Source organism: Acinonyx jubatus, chromosome B4 (assembly GCF_027475565.1).
Source record: "Acinonyx jubatus isolate Ajub_Pintada_27869175 chromosome B4, VMU_Ajub_asm_v1.0, whole genome shotgun sequence".
NCBI lineage: Eukaryota > Metazoa > Chordata > Mammalia > Carnivora > Felidae > Acinonyx > Acinonyx jubatus.
Window position 1 is genome coordinate 92,197,556 of NC_069387.1, and position 19,859 is coordinate 92,217,414.

Below are 19,859 nucleotides of genomic sequence, written 5' to 3' on the forward strand. Positions count from 1 at the left end.
AAAACAGCTATTGAGCTCTGTTCCCATGGGGCCTATGATAACAATATTTTGTTGATCTGTTTACAGTCATATTACAAATCCTGTCTGTGGGTCGTTCTCTATTCTTGTAATAGTCCTTAAAACTATTAGAACTATTAGCTTCTCATTATGTGCCATTTATATAACATTTCATCCTTAATAAGTTATATTAATGAGAGCATATAGCTTATGTAGCTTATATCTGAACTCAAGTTTGTTGTTTTATAATTGTAATTGCTTCTCTTTTTATTATCTCAAATATTCTACCTCATAAGAAAGATAAAATAGTTCACATTGATTTAGATACTTAGTGATGGAAAGGAAGGAAGATAATAGTTTTTCTTTGGATTCTGGCTAGTCAAGCCTGTGGCCTTTACTAAAGGCAATTTAAGTGGGGTTGAGTGTTCTGCCAATGTCTGCATTTCATTTTTCTTGTACTTACTTAGGGTAGAACCTGCCTTTTTCCTTTTTCTGCTATTTACATATGTTTCTTTTTTGTTTCTTTTTTTTCTTACCATTTAGGCTTGTAAGGGGCATTCTGTTGGTGACACTCAATGGCAGAGCTTTACTAGATCCTTGTTCATATCACTTTTCTCTTGCTAATTGACTAGATATCTTTTGCTAAATTGACTGCAGATCTAAGAAGTCTAGTAAGCATTAACTCTTTATTGACTGAGAATAATGGAACTATCACTAGATACTAATTTGAATAGTCTTGCTCATTTTACTTATAGTTTCTCTTTTCCTGTTGATTTGTTATGATTTTGGAATAATTTAGGTACCCACATTTCTTCATCCCTTCCCGTTGGCTTAGCTCAGTGTGCTTTTTTCTAAAACTAACATCTTTCACAGAGTTGAAAAACAAGATTCTGAGTATCATAGAAAATAATAGTTGTATTTTTCTGCAGTTAAAGATTTATAATGGATTTAAGTTTTGTTTGTGATATTTTTGTATTGTTTTTTAAAGTCCATCTATTTGCATTTATGTATTGTTATTTCTACTTTCAGAATATTGTACTTCCAAGAAAAGTTTTATATTGTTACTGTATTTTGTCTACGTATTCTTTTCCCTGAGGAACATTATTTCCTGTATTATAACATATATCAGTGGGAAAATAGCATTTATTGTGTAAAAATTCACTTTTGAGGCACATTCAAGATTACATCTATGGCCTAAAGATTTGTACAGAGATCTTTGGGGCTTTATTTTCTACTGGATTTTTAAAACAAAATAGTTGAATGAATTTGTATTCTTATTATTTAGTGGTAGTCTGACTGTTGTATAATCTAGGGCATTATTTCTGTGTCTCAGGAAGCTGAATATGGTGGGCATGATCAGATAGATTTGTATGATGATGTCATCTCTCCATCTGCAAATAATGGAGATGCCCCAGAAGACCGTGATTACATGGATACTCTCCCACCAACTGTTGGTGATGATGTGGGTAAAGGAGCAGCACCAAATGTTGTCTATACGTATACTGGAAAGAGAATTGCATTGTATATCGGAAATCTGACATGGGTAAGTAAACTTAATGTATGAATTAAATGTATTGGTAGTTGGTTTTGAATTGTTCACATAGTTAATCTGTTCCATTTTTATAAAATAAAAATTTGTAGGGGAGGGTGGGTGATGGCATTGAGGAGGGCACCTGTTGGGATGAGCACTGGGTGTTGTATGGAAACCAATTTGACAATAAATTTCATAGTATTTTAAAAAATACTAATAAATAAATAAAATAAATTGTTGATTTGTTGCTCTATATACTTGTTTATGCAGTGAGGAGGGAAATACAAATATATTTAGAACATTATAAATTTTGTGGGTTTTTTTGGTGTTTGTTTTTTTTATTAAAAATTTTTTTTAATATTTATTTTTTGAGGGAGAGAGCAGGAGTGGGGTAGAGGGAGAGAAGGGGACAGAGGATCTGAAGCAGGCTCTGTGCTGACAGCAGAGAATCTGATGCAGGGCTCAAACTCATAAACTGTGAGATCATGACCTGGGCCAAAGGCAGACTCTTATCTGACTGAGCCACCCAGGGGTCCCTATTTTTTTTTTTTTAATATTTATTTATTTTTAGGAGAATGCAGGCCGGGGTGGGGCACAGAGAGACGGACAGAGGATCTGAAGTGGGCTCTGCACTTACAATCTGACAGCAGTGAGCCTGATGTGGGGCTCAAACTCACAAACCACGAGATCATGACCTGAGCCGAAGTGATGCTCAACTGACTGAGCCACCCAGGTGCCCCTAGAACATTATAAATTTTAGATCTAGTTTTGAATTTTGTGGTCATTCAACTTGTTTTGGTAGAGATTCCAGTTAAATATAGTTCAGTTATCTTGAGTTTAAATGTAATATTCTTTTTAACCTATTACTACTATACTTACAGTATCCTAGTTTTAGAAAGAAGAATACTCACATAAGGTCTGAAACCAGGATTCAGAACTAGGGAAAAGCACAGTACGACCCTGGTTTTTAAAAGCTTTCATTATTAGGGTCTCCTGGTTGGCTCAGTTGGAAGAGCGTGCGACTCTTGATTTTGGGGTTGTGAGTTTGAGCCCCATGTTGAGTGGAGAGAGATTACTTTAAAAAAAAAAGTTTTCAGCATCTAATTTATATTTCAGGCTTGTTGAGTTTCTTTCCTGCTTTTAATGTTTATTTATTTTTGAGAGAGAGTGTGCGTGTGTGCGTGAGCAGGGGAGGGGCAGAGAAAGAGGGAGACAGAGAATCTGAAAACAGGCTCCAGCCTCTGAGCTGTCAGCACAGAGCCCAACATGGGACTCGAACTTGGGAATGGCGAGATCATGACCTGAACCAGCCAGGCTCCCCTCATCTCTCTTAGAAACATTTACTGCATAATTTGAAAGTTCAAAAATCGTCTATAAATTAACATTTGTCACCCTTCTTAAGTAGCATTTTATTTTTAAATGTTCACATTTTTAAAAAACGAACCCATCTCCATAATCATTCAGTCTGAGCAATTTTATAATATTGGAGACTGTAGCAGTGTAGTTGTGAGGAGTGGGATTGCTAAATAAAACTGAATCTTAGCTCCTCCATTTATTACTTTTGTGATCTTAGACAAGCCTTTTAACTTTTGTACCATGTGTGAAATGGGAATACTAACAGGACTTAATATAGGGTTGTTTTAAGAGTTAAATATCTGGTATAAAGTACATGATAGGTACTCAATACATGTGCCTTTTTTTTTTTTTTTTTAAATCTTATACTCAAACATAAGGTGGACTTTGTTTCCCAAAGTAATTTTCCTTTAGGGAGAGAAGTGATAAGTGAGATTGGTTTTATTAAAAATGTAACGTCATAGCAGTTTGAAGTTGGGAGAGACCAGAAATTCTTTAAAAGTGAAAAAAGTCTTTTATCTCTAAGGATATATACCTTCTAATTTCTGAAACTTATCAAAGGATGAAGTTAATGTCCTCAGGTGCTTTTGTGTCATTTAAAAATTGGAGACCAACTGGCAAAATTGCACTTAGATTTGCACTGTTAATGGTCTTTTGTTTGTTCTGAGTTTACCCTTAAAAACTAAATTGAAACAATAAACATCTTGGTTATATTTTGATGGTTAATGAGGGGGAAATATCTTGCAGTGGACAACAGATGAAGACTTAACTGAAGCAGTTCATTCTTTGGGAGTAAATGATATTTTGGAGATAAAATTTTTTGAAAATCGGGCAAATGGCCAGTCAAAAGGGTAAGAATCTTGTTTCATTTTTTTTTCCTAATACGTTAGTAACTAGAGATTATAATTTTGGTAGTAGCTATTCTTAATGTTAACCATTCACACGCTTTATTATCCACATTGGCAGAGGGTTCTTGGGCAGAGATAGGTACTTATTTTACTTACCTTGTGATCTAGCTCACTAAAGCTAGTGAAACTGGAAGTGTGGACAGATTAGGTCTATTTAATTTTCCTGAGTTTTCTCTGTGGTTGAAATGACTTTTGAAATGACAGTTTGAAGAAGCATTATTATCCTGTGATTAAGGGATGGAGAAAGATGGGCAACTGGAAAATAATGTAACGTAAATGTTTTGCTCAGTTTTTTAAACTTATTAAATTATATGAATGAGATAGGATCATTATAGGAATATTATAAAAAACAGATACCCAGAAGTAGGAAAATAAAAAGCTACAAGCTCACCATCCATAGGTAATCACTCTTAACATTTTAGTGAATATACTTGCAGGTTTTTTTCCTTGTGCTTATATTTTTAGTGGAAAAAGAAGGAACAGGATTACAATTCACAGGTTTTAGAACATGTTTGGTAAAATGAGTTAAAATGTACTTATCCATAAATGCACATCCTCTCTGATGTCTTCTTTCCATCATACCTTGTGTATTACAGTAATTATTTTACCTGGCCCAAGCCATTATTATCTTACTCGAACTTTTGTAATAGCCTCATACCTGTGTTCTTGCTTTCACCCCAAATCCCCTATGGCTTATGCTATTACAAAATGTAAATATTGGAAAAAAGTGCCATCAATAATTGCCTTTTCAGATCTTCTAATGGCTCTCTATCACTAAGAGTAAAAGCCAGAATCTTAACTGTGGCCCCATAAGGCACTATATGATCTGTTTCCCCACCACCTGCCTGACCTTATTCCTATCACTGTTCACCTTCCTTATGCTGTTTCAGCAATGTTTGTCTATGCTGTTCCTCAAAAACACTCCTGCTTAGGAGTTTTACACCAGTTGTTTCTTATTTTTGGTTTGTTATATCCCCCAAATATCCACATGGATCTCTTTCTTTCTTTTTTTTTTTAATATGTTTGTTTACTTATTTTGAGAAAGAATCCAAAGCAGGCTCCACACTCAGTGCAGAGCCCGACGCAGGACTCAGTCTCAAGACCATGAGATCATGACCTGAACTGAAATCAAGGGTCAGATGCTTAACCAACTGAGCCACCCAGGCACCCCTCTTTCACTTCATTAAGGACTCTCCTGAAAGAATTCCCTTCCCTCATCACCCTATGCAAAATATTAGCTTCTGCTCATATCACTATAGGGTAGGAGCAGATAAAATTGAAATTTTATCCCCAGTTTATTTCCTTTCTTTATTTTTCTTTATTATAGTGTATTTTACTTATTTGTCTTGTCTCCAATTAGATTGTAAGCTCCACAAGAGGAAGGATTTTGTTTTGTTCACTCTTGTATCCCTAGCCCTGGATTGTGCCTGGCATGTAGGAGTTGGTGCTCAATACATATTTGTTAAATTAATAAATTCATTGAATTGTAAAAATATTCAATCTGATGATTTTTAGTATATTTACAGTTATCACTAATATCAGAACATTTCATGACCCTCAGAAGAAATCCCATACCCATTAACAATTTGTCTCTATGAGTTTGCTTATTCCGAATATTTCCTATAAATAGAATAATATAATACGTGGTCCTTTGTGACTTCTTTCACTTAGCATAATGTTTTCAAGATTCAGCCATGTCTCAGCATGTATCAGTACTTAATTCTTCTTATGGCTAAATAATATTCCATTATATGGTTATATCACATTTTTATTCCATCCATCATCTGATGGGCATTGAGGTTGTTTCCACGTTTGCTTTTGTGAATAATGCCCCTGTGAATATTCTTGTACCAGTTTTATATGAACATATGTATTCCAATTCTGGTAGGTGTATATATATACCAGTAGTGGAATTATTGGATTATATGTTAACTGTATATATATATTATATATACGTATATATGTATTATATAAATATGTATGTAAGTATATGTATAAATACACATAAATATATATATATCTTTAATTTTTTTAATGTTTATTTTATTTTTGAGAGAGACAGAACATGAGCAGGGGAGGGGCAGAGAGAGAGAGAGGGAGACACAGAATCTGAAGCAGGCTCCAAGCTGTCAGCACAGAGCCAGACACGGGGCTCGAACTCACGAACTGTGAGATTGTGACCTGAGCCAAAGTCGACGCTTAACCGACTAAGCCACCCAGGCGCCCCTATGTTAAGTCTATATTTAGCCTTTGAAGGAATTGTCAGATTATTTGTCAAAGTGACCGTACCATTTTACATTCCCATTAGTAGTGTATGAAATTTTCAGTTTCTCTGCATCTTCAACAGCACTGTTTATCTTATTGATTATAGCCATCCTAGTGGGTATGAAATGGCATCTCATTGTGGTTTTTGATTGACATTACCCTTATGGCCAGTGATGTTGAGCATGTTTGCACAGTGGCATTATTCATAATAACCAAGAAATGGAAACAACCCAAATGTCCATCAACTAATGAATGGATTTTTTAAAATGTGTTGTATCCATATTGTGAAATACTATTCAGCTGTGAAAAGACATTGAGTAATGATACATACTACAACATGCATAAATTTTAAAGCCATTATGTTAAGTGAAAAAAGCTATTCATAAAGGACCACATATTGTATAATTTCATGTATATGAAATGTTCAAAATCGATAAATTCATAGAGATAGAAAGTGTATTAGTGCTTTCCTAAAGTTGGGGGTTGGGAGGAAATGGAGTCACAGTTAATGAGTATGGGCTTTCATTTTGAGATGATGAAAACGCTCTAAAATTGTGGTGATCGTTCTAAAACTCTGAATATACACTTATTGTACACTTTGAGTGAATTGTATGGTAGGTTGTTATTTTGAAAAAGCTAAGGATGGAAGTGTGAACTTGTATAGTTTTATCTTAAAAAAATTTTTCATTTTTCTTAAAGGTAAATTCATACCATTTCCTTTTTAATAACAGTAGCTTTGTTAATCCCTCCTCACTTTCTGTCTTTGCCCCTTTAAACATCTTCTAGGTTTGCCCTTGTTGGTGTTGGATCTGAAGCATCCTCAAAAAAGTTAATGGATCTGTTGCCTAAAAGAGAACTTCATGGTCAGAATCCTGTTGTAACTCCATGCAATAAACAGTTCCTGAGTCAATTTGAAATGCAGTCCAGGAAAAGTAAGCAATCCCTCAGAGGCCTTTATCAAAAGATGTGCATTTTTAGCCAATGTTGCTAGCATTTGTTAGATGTTACACTAGAGAAGTCATTTTAATGTTTAGTTCATTGGAGAATCCATTTTAGAAAGTTTATCCCTTAAATTTGATTTGATTACTGGTTTATGGCTATGGTCCTATATACTGGAAACTTACTCCCATTTTTCTCTAGATGTCACAGACCCAATATTATACAACAGTGTGCAAGTTCTATAGCTCTGCCAGTCTTGTCCTGTCATTCCCATCCTAGAGAAAGGAAGAAACTACATTCTAATCTTTAGATTGAAGGGAAGTTATGTGGATGTGTGTTATGGTGGGGGAGAAACCACTGATAACCAGAAAATATTCATTGATTTTCTGCTTGGCACCAAGATCTTTCACCACTTGGTAAAGTGAATATAGAAAAGATTGGCCATTAACAACACTTAGAAATGCTCTCACTTAAAGAGATAAGGTGGATAATCGTGTAATTAACAAATTCAAGTGGCTGTTTTTCTTTTAATGTTTTAGCAGTTAAGACTTAACTGAAGAATATGATACGAAATTTAAATAATCTGTGCTTACTGAAATTCAGATTTCTGTTGGAGAATTTTAGTCTTGGCTGCTGCTGAGTATTGGTATTTTGAAAGTAACTCATATTTACCCACTGGAAATACATTTAACTCTGGATATTTTGAGACTTCAAAAGAACTTAAATAGATGTGAATGTTTCCATCCAGTACTTCTCATGTAGTTTGGACAGGCCCAAGACATCTGCAAGTTAGTATATAGCATATGTGAACTTTGAAGTAGAGTTATTTCTAAATAACAGTGGTTACATTTCAGAGGACTATTTTAATAAATGCTATTTATGAGTATTTGGATATTTACAGCTACACAATCAGGACAAATGTCTGGGGAAGGTAAAGCTGGTCCTCCAGGAGGCAGTTCACGTGCAGCATTTCCACAAGGTGGTAGAGGACGGGGCCGTTTTCCAGGGGCTGTTCCCGGTGGGGACAGATTTCCTGGACCAACAGGACCAGGAGGGCCACCCCCACCTTTTCCAGGTAAAATTTTTCTTAAATTACCATGGATAAAATGTGTCTACCTTAATACCTCTTTTCCTTTTCTCTCTTTTTCAAGTAATGCATTATTAATGTGACTTACTCTCCTTGTTATGCTATTTTTGGAATCCAGGAAATTTGATCAAGCATCTTGTTAAAGGAACTCGGCCTTTGTTCCTGGAAACTAGGATTCCATGGCATATGGGGCACAGCATAGAGGAAATACCCATTTTTGGCCTAAAAGGTCTTTATTTTTCTCCAAACTTGCTTGACTTATATATAGAATATTTACATCCGTCTTATTTTCTTACCTCTTAAAAAATCCTTTCAAGACCATTTTTCCTTGTTTCACTTTCTAGCTTGGCATCAGAGTAGAATATAAGGTGGGTGATTTCACTGTAAGAAGTGTGTGTACACTGAAAGATGGAAAATATCTCTAAGCATTGTAATGTTTATTAACGTTTTTTGTTTCAATAATTTTTCTTAAGCATAAATTGAGCTGGTTAAAATTGTAAAGATGTACTTCACTTTCATAGTTGTTAGTGTAGCATTTACCATATGGGTTTCATTTAAAGAGAAAGAATCTTGGTCTATGAGTTGTGTTTTAAAAGTATAATCTTGGCATTAAGGTTAAAATACCTTATTGAAGTGGTTTTTTTCTCTCTCCTTCTCTCTCCTCTATTCTATAGCTGGACAGACTCCACCACGTCCACCCTTAGGTCCTCCAGGCCCACCTGGTCCACCAGGTCCTCCACCTCCTGGTCAGGTTCTGCCTCCTCCTCTAGCTGGGCCTCCTAATCGAGGAGATCGCCCACCACCACCAGTTCTTTTTCCTGGACAACCTTTTGGGCAGCCTCCATTGGGTCCGCTTCCTCCTGGCCCTCCACCTCCAGTTCCGGGCTACGGCCCCCCTCCTGGTCCACCACCTCCACAACAGGGACCACCTCCACCTCCAGGCCCCTTTCCACCTCGCCCACCTGGCCCTCTTGGGCCACCCCTTACACTTGCTCCTCCTCCGCATCTTCCTGGACCACCTCCAGGTGCCCCACCACCAGCTCCACATGTGAACCCGGCTTTCTTTCCTCCACCGACTAACAGCGGCATGCCTACATCAGATAGCCGGGGTCCACCACCAACAGATCCATATGGCCGACCTCCACCGTATGATAGGGGTGACTATGGGCCTCCTGGCAGGTAAGTCAGTATGTATCTATGACAGTAGACTTGGTGTGTTATTTGATCGGTAAAAAATACTCTACGTTTCATCGCCGAGGTTTGTTTTTGTTTTGTTTTTTAATTATGGGCTTTTCCCCAGATATTTAATTTTCTATATTGTTTGCTCTTCTTAGAAGGGGCAGTATCATATGATGAAAACATACTAAACAGCGTTGGGAATAATCCCCTTCCACCACTTATATAGATGTGTGATTTAGAGCAAGTCACTAATTCATGGAGATCCTTTCCATTATTTCTTAAGTTAAAAGAGGTTAATAAAGATAATAATAAAGATAATTTAAGTGAGCAAATGGGATCCTCAAGCTACTTTTAAGATTTTAAAGTGAATCTCATTTACCTTTGATGATACTACTCAGAGCACTAAAGTTTCCTTCTTCGTTTTAGGAATTCGATCAATTTGTTGGATAGGTACTATTGATTCTCGTTGCTGATCAGGAGTCCCGACTATCAAATTACTAACTTTTAATTGAAATGGAAACATTAAATGATACACAAGTATATTTGGGTAGACAAACACTTGTAAAACACAGTTGTGGAAATTAAAGTAATTAATGGTGATCCTTGGAGAAGAGCTAGGTGAAAACCATTATTTCTTTTTTTTTTTTTGAAACCATTATTGAAGTAAATGATCTCTTAGCCCCCTTCCAAAGTAATTTAAAAACTATCCATACTCAGAACATAATTTAGAGAGCTGTATTTATAATCTCTAAGAGCCATTTGAATTTGCCCTCTTTAATTACTTCTGAGTTTGTCATTTGATTTTATATTTTTAAACTATCACTGTTAAACTACTTTGTACTTTATTTTGTCTGAAAAATGTCCTGAAGGAATGGATTTGGGAATCTGCCTAATTCCATGCAGTTGCACAGGCACATGGCAATAAATTTGATGTTGTAAACAAAGCACATTAACCATTATCTGTTCATAGAGGTTGCATCTTTATGACTGCCAAAAATGGCTCTGTTTTCTTTAGAAAATAACTACTGGGCTAGTATAATTTCTTCTGTTCACTTTAATTCCAGTTAGTGACTTCATATTAAGTGTTCACCTTTAGAGGACAGGCGTGGGTTAGGTGACTTGGTTTGATTATAAAATTTGAGTTTCGTATCTTTTTCCTAACATAATAGAATTTTGATAGTATTAGGTTTTCAAGAATTGGAGGGTGATGGTTATTTATGACTAATTTTTTATTGAAAATTGGAGAAAACTCCTCTTACATGAGATTTCTTTTTTTAAGAGGGATAGAATGGGCACAAGTCACAGCATTTAGTTGAAATTATACATGGATTTTGAACAACTTATCATTTGGTCAGGATGTCTATAAAGTTTTGGGAATGAGAGTAATACCTTAAAAGCATGTAAAAAGTTAGATTAGCTGTTTCCTCATTGCATTGGAATGAACTGCTGCTGCTTCCCTCAACTCAGTGTCCTACCTTGTAACTAGTAACTAAGATGGAAGAACGCTTACCTTTTCCTGTACTGTACATGTACAGTTTTTTTTTTGAAGTATAGTCGACATGTAATGTACATGTACAGTTTTCATAGTTGTCCAGCACCTTTAGAAAGTTTTGGCATTTAATTCACTTTTTTCCAACAAATGTTTACACTTACTATCTTTTATTTGCCAGATACTCTTCTGGGGATTCAGTGGCAAACAAGATGATCTAAGATCTTGTCCCCGCCTGAAGTTCTTTTAATTAATCAGACATTTGTTATCCTTCTATTGTGAGTTGGGCCCTGTGCCTAGAGGATCCAAACAGAAATGTAACCAAATTCCTTGATTGTGTAGGGCTGTAGTTTTTGCTGTCAACATTTAAATGTATGTATATATAAATAAAAGAGCTAATAATGTGTAACTACCTTATGTTATAACATTCAGGACCGTTTATTATGTATGTTTTTGTATGACTGAAAAATATTATAGATCTATAAATACATTATCCCTGATCTCCAGAAAGACAAGGTTTCCAAGCTGCTACTTTATTTCAGCTGAAAGGTAGTGTTGAAGAATTTTGCTTAGACTTGCTCTCTTTGTAAGGTAAATAGCATGCTTCAGTCTGGAAAAGTAACTACTAGCTCTAAGACACTTGTCACAAGCAACTAGTATGAATTGTTTTATACTGTTACAACTAACTGAAAAATGTGTTGAGTGCAACTTAAGGTTCATTTTTATTTTAAAGGGAAATGGATACTGCAAGAACGCCATTGAGTGAAGCTGAGTTTGAAGAAATCATGAATAGAAATAGGGCAATCTCAAGCAGTGCTATTTCAAGAGCTGTGTCTGATGCCAGTGCTGGTTTGTATATTTCTTCCTATATTAATATTTCTTATTTATGTTACTCGGAATGACCTAAAACTATGTGCAATCTTGAAGACTGGTAATTTATATTTAGCATTTATGTTCATATTTCCAAATCATTACCTCTATTTATTTAAAAGAAATTGAGGGAAGTGATGTGTCACAGTGCAGTGAATAGACCCATAATTTTAAATTCTTATATATGGATTTAAATTTTAGTCCTGACATGTAATGTGTGGGGACCTTAAGGCAACTGATTCTCATATTTACAAATTAATAACCTGTGCTTCACATGTCTGTAATAATAAACTGTGCTAATTTTACTCACATAAAAGCTTTTTACAAATGGTGAAGCCCTTAAAAAAGAAATGAAGATGTCTTCTGTAGTTACTTTAGTGTTCTTCTTTTATAAAATACTTTATCACTTTTATCCCAAATGATTTGGGGGTATTTTGGAAACAAAATTTATTTCATTTCAACCCCTCTCCTTTGCCTCATAGGTGATTATGGGAGTGCTATTGAGACATTGGTAACTGCAATTTCTTTAATTAAACAATCCAAAGTATCTGCTGATGATCGCTGCAAAGTTCTTATTAGCTCTTTGCAAGATTGCCTTCATGGAATTGAATCCAAGTCTTATGGTTCTGGATCAAGGTAAAACTTTCCTGTGTCATGTCTATTTAAAACTATTATGTTACAAATAGAAAAAATACCGTGTTTGAAACTTTAAAATAGGACTTTGATTTTACTTATTACTGTTCGTATAGCAGCTAGAGTTAGATTGTTTTCTTTTGTTTTGAATATTGAATCAAATGTCAGGTGTTTGCTTTTAAAACCCTTCAAAAGGGGCGTTGGGGTGGCTCAGTTGGTCATGTGTCCAACTTTAGCTCAGATCATGATCTCATGGTTCATGGGTTTGAGCCCCAGTTCGGGCTATCTGCTGACAGCTTGGAGCCTGGAACCTGCTTTGGATTCTGTCTCCCTTTTCTCTCTCCCCTTCCCCAGCTTGTGTTTTGTTTCTCTCTCAAAAATAAATAAACATTAAAAAAAATAAAACCCTTCAAGAAGTTTTGGTTACTCTTAGAATAAGACTGTAAACATTCAGGCACTGTGTGATTCCTGCCTGTCTTCGAAGCCTCATTGTGTACTTGACTCCTTGCTCACTATTCTGTAGTCACAATGGTCTCCCTTCTCTTTTCCTTGATACATTAGCTCTTTACCACGTCACTGTTCTATACCGTTTTTTTTCAAGTTTATTTATTTATTTAGAGAGAGAGAGCATGCGTGAGTGGGGGAGGGGCAGCAAGGGGGAGAGAGAATCCCAAGCAGGCCCTGCACTACCTACCAGTGTTGAGCCAGGCTCAGGGTTCAAACCCACGAACTGTGAGATCATGACTTGAGCCAAAAATCAAGAGTCAGACACTTAACTCACTGAGCCACTCAGGCACCCCACACTTTCTATACTTGATATTCCTTCTGCTGGGAGCCCTTTTTCCTCACTCTTCACAAAGCTGACTTCTTATCCTTCATGCCTCAACTCAGTCTAACTTCCAGGAGAGATCTTCTCCAGGTTACTCTGTCATGTTGTTCTTTTTATTTCTTTTATAGTACTTACGGTAATCTATTTTTTGTTGCACATTTCTCTTCTCTAGAACACATGTTGGAAAAGGGAAGGGCCTTACCTGTCCTGTTCACTACGGTATTTCTAATGACTAAACAGTGTTTGGTACAAGATGGGTGCTAAATAAATATTTCTTGAACAAGGAAGTTAATGAATGATCTGTTCGTATTTTCTAATTAGGTAATTCCTTTTTTTAGCAGTGCAGCTAACCTTGAAATTTTGCATATATTTGAAAGGTAGACCTTTAATCGTTATGTAATATTCATAGGTCTGTCTTTAGTGTACTCCAGTGTTAGAGTCTTCATTAAGATAAGGGAAGGGGAAAAAAAAAAAAGATAAAGGAAGGGAGCTTGTCTTTGTCATGATACCCAACTTCTTAATTACTATCTTCATGACCCAGTGTAAGTAAGGATCTTTGTATCTAAACAAATGTGTCATAGCTAAAGTCCATATCATACCTAGTCCTCTTTTTAGTTTTTTAAGTCCTAAGTAAGAATTGCTTTCTTGATCAAGGAGCTTAGCATCTAATAATGTTTGCTAAGTCTAGCTGTCTGTTACAAAAATACAAAATAGATGGTTCGAATTACAGGCAGTTGGATTTCCTTATTGTGAATTTCAGAACGTAGCAGAATTTCTAAAAGTATTTTAGGAAACAGACTTTGATTAAATTATCTCATTTTTATTGTTTGGTTTTTTTTCGAAGGTAGCTCATAAAACGTTTCTTTTTAATAACAATGTGAATTATTTCCCAGTCTTTTCTAGTGGTCATAAGTACTAAGTTTTGAATTCTGTTTCCCACCATGCCTTCCAGCCGCCTCCACCCCTGAAGCAAACATATATATTATTAGAAAGTTTCTGGGGCACCTTGGTGGCTCAGTCAGTTAAGTGTTTGACTCTTGATTTTGGCACAGGTCATGATCGCACAGTTTGAGTTCAAGCCCCCACATCAGGCTCTGTGCTGACAGTGCGGAGCCTGCTTGGAATTCTCTCTCCCTCTCTCTGCCCCTCCTCACTTGCACTTTCTTTCTCTCTCAAAATAAATAAATAAAAACTTAAAATATTAAAAAAATTTTCTTAGTGGAGTAGCACTCATGGTAAATCATATTTGGGTTAGTTATAAGTCTAAATTTGATACTACATATAGGTTTAGGTAACCTGTTAATGGGTGGTAATTTTATATACTTATCTCATTGTGTATTGAATAGTTTCATGAATTTTATGCCTAAAAAAACTATCTTCTATGCAGTCTTTAGTTTGAAACAAGTTGTCCTTTGAAGTTGTTTTCTCCCTTTACCTTTCTGTGTTCCTTCAGTAAACACTACATGTCTGATGCAGGCTATTAGATGTAATAGATGATAAGATGTATTGCCCTGGTGTGTCTGGATCCCAACTTGGGGGTGAATATTTTTAAAATTGAAATTTCTGTTTGTGTGTGGGGGTGGGTTGTTGGTTTGTTTTTGGGAGAGGGAGAGAGAATCTTAAGCAGGCTCCATGCTCAGCATGGAGGCTGACATGGGGCTTGATCCCACTATTGTGAGATCATGACCTAAGCCAAAATCAAGAGTCTGTTGCTTAACCAACTGACCCACCCAGGCGCTCCAAAAATGGGATTTCTCATTCATGCTTACAGGTGAGTCAGTAAGTCATTATTGGAAGTTCAGGATATCCTAAGTCTAAACTAGATTTACAAGGAATTTTTTGCTTTAGGTAGTAAATACTGCTATCCACTTACAGAGAGCATTAATCCAGTAATTTCTTTTAGAAGACGTGAACGATCAAGAGAGAGGGACCATAGTAGATCACGAGAAAAGAGTCGGCGTCATAAATCCCGTAGTAGAGATCGTCATGATGATTATTATAGAGAGAGAAGCAGAGAACGAGAGAGACACCGGGACCGGGACCGAGACCGGGACCGAGAACGTGACCGAGAACGCGAGTATCGTCATCGTTAGAAGGTGGGTATTTCTTGTTCCTGTTATATGTAGCATATGTGTTGTTAACAGTAATTATAACTCCAAGGCTATTGTTTATACAGTATATACCTACATTTTAAATGGTCCAACTACTTGTTCTGAATTTAATCTTCTGGAAACCTCTCAGAGAAATGACAGGTAAGTAATGACAGGTAAAAAAAAAAAAATTTGACCTTTTACCCTTGAATATTGCTGAATTCAAACTTTTAGATTGTTAATGGCCTTGCTTTAGCAAGAAAATAATCAAGAGGACTCATGTCTACTTCTAAAATCTAAAAATGGGAATTGTCATAATTACATACATAGTTTGCATGTAATTTGAAATATAAAATACAAGGAGTTAATCCACACACACACACACACACACACAAAATGTGCTTGGGCTTTTAAATTGAAAGTTTCTCTCCTTGAACTAACTCTATCCCTAAAACTTTTGAAGAAAACCTAACACTATAATAGTTTATAATACAGAAGGATGATTTCTTAGCATTGAAAGTGCTTTTGTACTTAAAAAAGTATTCCTTAGAAAAGACATTTTTCCTGGCATATAGTTTTTGTTTTAAAATAAAAAAAACCATATCCTTTAATTTGCAAAGAAGATACGAAACTTAATTAAAACGGGTTCAGGGTACTCCATATCTAAGAATTTTAAATTGTATCAAATCATGCATCCCAGGTTAGAATAACCTTGAAATAATTTTCTTTGATGTTTCATTCATAAATCATAATCATTGTGTCTTTTTTTCTGTATTTTAAAACTATTTCTTGTGTACATTTTTCATAAAGTGGGAAGTTGTCTGTTTATACTTCATTTTCACGTGTAATTTTATTTTTATATTTGTGAACAGCATTTATTCATGTGAAAAGTAGGGGCAAGGCACTATAAGGTTTGTGCATGTGACACAGTTTATTCTGTAAACAAAAACTTTTTCTTTATGTGTTGGTGGCATATCCAAATTAAATTAGGTGAAAACAAACCCCTTATAGGTAACTGCACTTTACACAATTATTTTCCATAGTCATGGGAAACACTGAAAATTTACTCATGCAGTTGTTAGTATTTACATTGTTATGGGCAGAATCAAAGACTAAAAGTGTATGTAATTCTGTGACAATAGCATTTTCTTTAATAGATATATTTTAGCAAATGAGATCCTTTTTAAATAATACAATTTATAAAATAAGCATGTAAGTCTTTATGGTATGTAAGCTATTACATTATTTACAGATTAAGGGCTTTTTGAAGTGAAAAGACCAGTTTAAATACTTTTCTAGCATTTTGAGTATGCATCTTGAATATTTATCAAAACATTAATTTTAAAATAGTTTTCCATGTATGGTATTATAGAACTTAATAAAATCTCGAAACATTTCTTTAATAGCCAAAGCATCTTTCACTTTTAAAACTGGGCTTATTGAAATTAATACTGCTTTTGGATGTAAGGATTAAGTGTTGTGTCATGTAAATCTAAACACTAAATTTTAAAAATGTAGTTTTTTTTCCCCCTTGGCCGGAATAGATCTTAATACCATATTATGAAAAAATTCTCAGTCCATCTGTTGCTTAAGGTGAATTATAGCCAATTTATTACTTGAAATGCTTAATTGTATCAACCATTTCACTTATAGTAAGATACAGTTTCTACAAAGAAGTTACGCTTTTACTTAGACTTTGTTAGTTCTCAACAAGCTTCTAATTCCTGAAGGCATGATAAGCAAAGCTTGCATACATCTTTAGTCTTCTCCAAGATTGGATGTGCCCATCAAGGACTTCTGAACCAGATTAGACTCAAAGTTAATTAGTTTCTTCCTGGTTTTAGTTAAACTAGCATAGTCAGCCAAGTAAACTCCTTGAAAAGTCCATTGTTAATTTTAAATACTTTGAATTAACTAACATTACATTCTAGTAATGGGCACACCTAACTATACCATGGCTTGAGTTTCATTACATTCAGACATTAACTATGAATTCCTAACTTGCAAACTATTGTTGACATTTTTCTTAATCACTGATGTGTACCATACCAGAATTCCCATGTTTTGTTTGTACATTAATCAGAATTGAGTTGTAATATTGTTATGTGCCTTCATCCAAGCAAAAATTTACATAAGCATTTCTAGAGCAAAAATTCTGTTATCCTGGATTACTGTACCTTTGCAATACCAAACAGTATTTATTGCGGATGTAGTTGTGAATCAGAGGGGTGGGGTCTAGGATTAAATATATTCAAGTGAAAAACTTTTAAACAGACAAACCTGCACATTTAATTATTACCATAATAGGGTCTGTTGACCTTTTTAGAAGTTTTAAAATATGAGTCCTTTTGAGCTTTCATGTAAATCTTAAACGGACTAAATGGAATACAAGTAACTTGGAAGCTAACGTGAATGTCAGTAAGCAAGCGTGTATATAAATAAAACAGTAATGTAATTTATTATTAAATTGATGAATGGCTATAAAAGGGCAAGTTCTTAATTTAACTGGAAACTTAATGATGTTGGTAAGCTGTTATTGTCTGTCCCATCTTAATTTTTTTTTGTGTTTGAATTGTTGGTAATGTTAATTGCATTCTCTCATTTAAAATATGTATTAATTTTCTGAAAGCATTCAGTATCTAAGTTCAAGTAGGTGATATTTTAATGGGAATATCAGTATTGTAAATTTTCAGTATGTAAATACACTGTATTTCATATTCTGTAATTGCTGCCTCTATTCTCAGACCACTCTGAGCAAAACACAAGTAGTTCAGTGTTTTAAGATTGTACACTTCTTATAGAAATAATTTTACTTTCATGGTTGAATTATTTTCTTTTAGATTGCATTCCTCTTATTACTTGTTTGGAAAAATGCCACACAGCAAATTTCTGTTGATTCAGTTTTTCTTTATGTACAAAGAGTGATGAATCCAGATTATTTTTTAAAATACTCTTTACTCATGCATTTCCTCCCATGAGGTTTTACATATTTTCAAATCAATATCCGTTTCTTTGATAAAAATTTTAAGCATCTTGTATGAGATATGAATTAAATAACCACATTTTTGGTAAGATTGCTTTTTTTCCCATATATATTATGTTTTAAGTTGGTGTTGTCATTGCACAAGATTTAGGGTGCTTCGCAGTCTTTAATTGATAGTTTCTCATTAATTGGGGGAGGGGGGAGCCAAAAGATAAAAAGTTTTTTCTTACATGCTAAGATGTTTCATGTCTTTAAGATGTAGTGTTACTTAGAGGTTAATGTGAAAATTAAGTTATCTTTAATTAATGAATGATACTGGTGGAAATGATATTTAAAAATTATTTCTGCAACTCTTAAGTCATCTGAGATCTGCCTCATATTGTCCAGCCTTGTGTTTGTGTTTTCCCATATATCCTAACTGCTCTGCTTCATCTGGATATGCTAGTTCTCTCTTCTTTTGCTCTGAGTTTCCTTGCTTTTAGTATTTGCAGTATCTTACTACATGGCTATCTTAATTGAAGTGACAGAGGGTAGGAAGTAATCCCTTGAATGGATGTGTAGTGTGGTTTTTGCTCATTGTGGTTTAAGAATAGGTTTTGTTTACAAATGATTAATGTTCCCTGTTAAAAGAAAATTCAATGCCAATGTGAGTCACCTTGCTCTCACCTTCATCTCAATGTGAAATATACTACCATTGTTGTAGTTTGTAAACTAGATCATTTTGAATAAGTAATGTTTTGAATGAATATTTAGTTAGCATTGTTTAAAGAAAACCTAATAACCAAAAAGGGGGACGTGTGCCATATATGGTATCCAAATTTACTAATTTGCCTTCTGTGGTAGCTTGTTTTAATCCTCAGAGGAAATTCTAAATCACATAAACAGCTTAATTTGAAAAAATTTGTTTGTGAAATTTGGGGGGCAAAGATGAGTTTTCTTTGTGGCGAAGTTTATTTCCATAGTGAACTGCCTAGAGCAACAATCCTGTATGTTTTATATATAGTGTAATGAAAGACTTTAGTTAAAATGAGGTAAGTACTATGTCCACAGGTAGAAAGAAGGAAATACCAAATGTTGTGGTAGTAAGGGAGTTTTTGTAAATATCTCCAATAAGCAGAATTTTATATAATATGTTTTAGTCAGCACAAGAAGAATTTTATATTCAGATACTTCATATTTCTTTTGCCCACTCCTTCCCTATTCCTCGCATTAAGGAGAAGTTTTCAGAAGAGAAAAGTGAATTTTATTTCACTGAGTTAATAGAATCACATCTCTAAAATTGTAGTAGAATTCTATTCAGTTAATTCTTTTAATTCAATATTAATGTGAAAATCTATGAAAGGTCTGTGTCAAGTATGTATTTTAATCTTACTAGAAAGGTGAATTTGCCACAAGTTTAGGAATACTGATGCTAACAAATTTTCTTAGATAAGTTTCTAACAGAAATGCTCATAATTTGAGTTGTTAGTATTGGCTTTATCTTACATTATCTCGTTATACAGGTGCTTCTCTGAATTGAGATTTTACTTAGCGCTTAACTTTATATACTTCATTAAAGAGCTGTAGATTCCATTTGTCTTAATTTCTTATCAACTGTTTACATAGATCTTCCTTTTATAACTGATAGCTAAAACTAGTAATTGTGTGGCTTTGATATTAACATATCTGACTAAATGGTATTCTGAAAACATGAGCATTGAATGTAT

General features: G+C 34.7%; 1 protein-coding gene across 4 annotated transcripts in view; it reads left to right on the top strand.

Moving 5' to 3' along the window:
- CPSF6 (cleavage and polyadenylation specific factor 6) overlaps nt 1-19,859 on the top strand; it is a 33,758-nt gene that overhangs the window by 7,052 nt on the left and 6,847 nt on the right. The window contains exons 2-10 of one of the 4 annotated variants that reach the window (XM_027071276.2): nt 1,331-1,540; nt 3,629-3,732; nt 6,841-6,986; nt 7,895-8,068; nt 8,199-8,309; nt 8,755-9,259; nt 11,482-11,597; nt 12,101-12,254; nt 14,984-15,176. In XM_027071276.2, the coding sequence (XP_026927077.1) occupies nt 1,331-1,540; nt 3,629-3,732; nt 6,841-6,986; nt 7,895-8,068; nt 8,199-8,309; nt 8,755-9,259; nt 11,482-11,597; nt 12,101-12,254; nt 14,984-15,173 (1,710 nt within the window). In that variant the 3' untranslated portion in view covers nt 15,174-15,176. The remainder of the gene's footprint in view (nt 1-1,330; nt 1,541-3,628; nt 3,733-6,840; nt 6,987-7,894; nt 8,069-8,198; nt 8,310-8,754; nt 9,260-11,481; nt 11,598-12,100; nt 12,255-14,983; nt 15,177-19,859) is intronic. The other 3 variants (XM_027071278.2, XM_027071279.2, XM_027071280.2) reach the window with 3 other exon arrangements.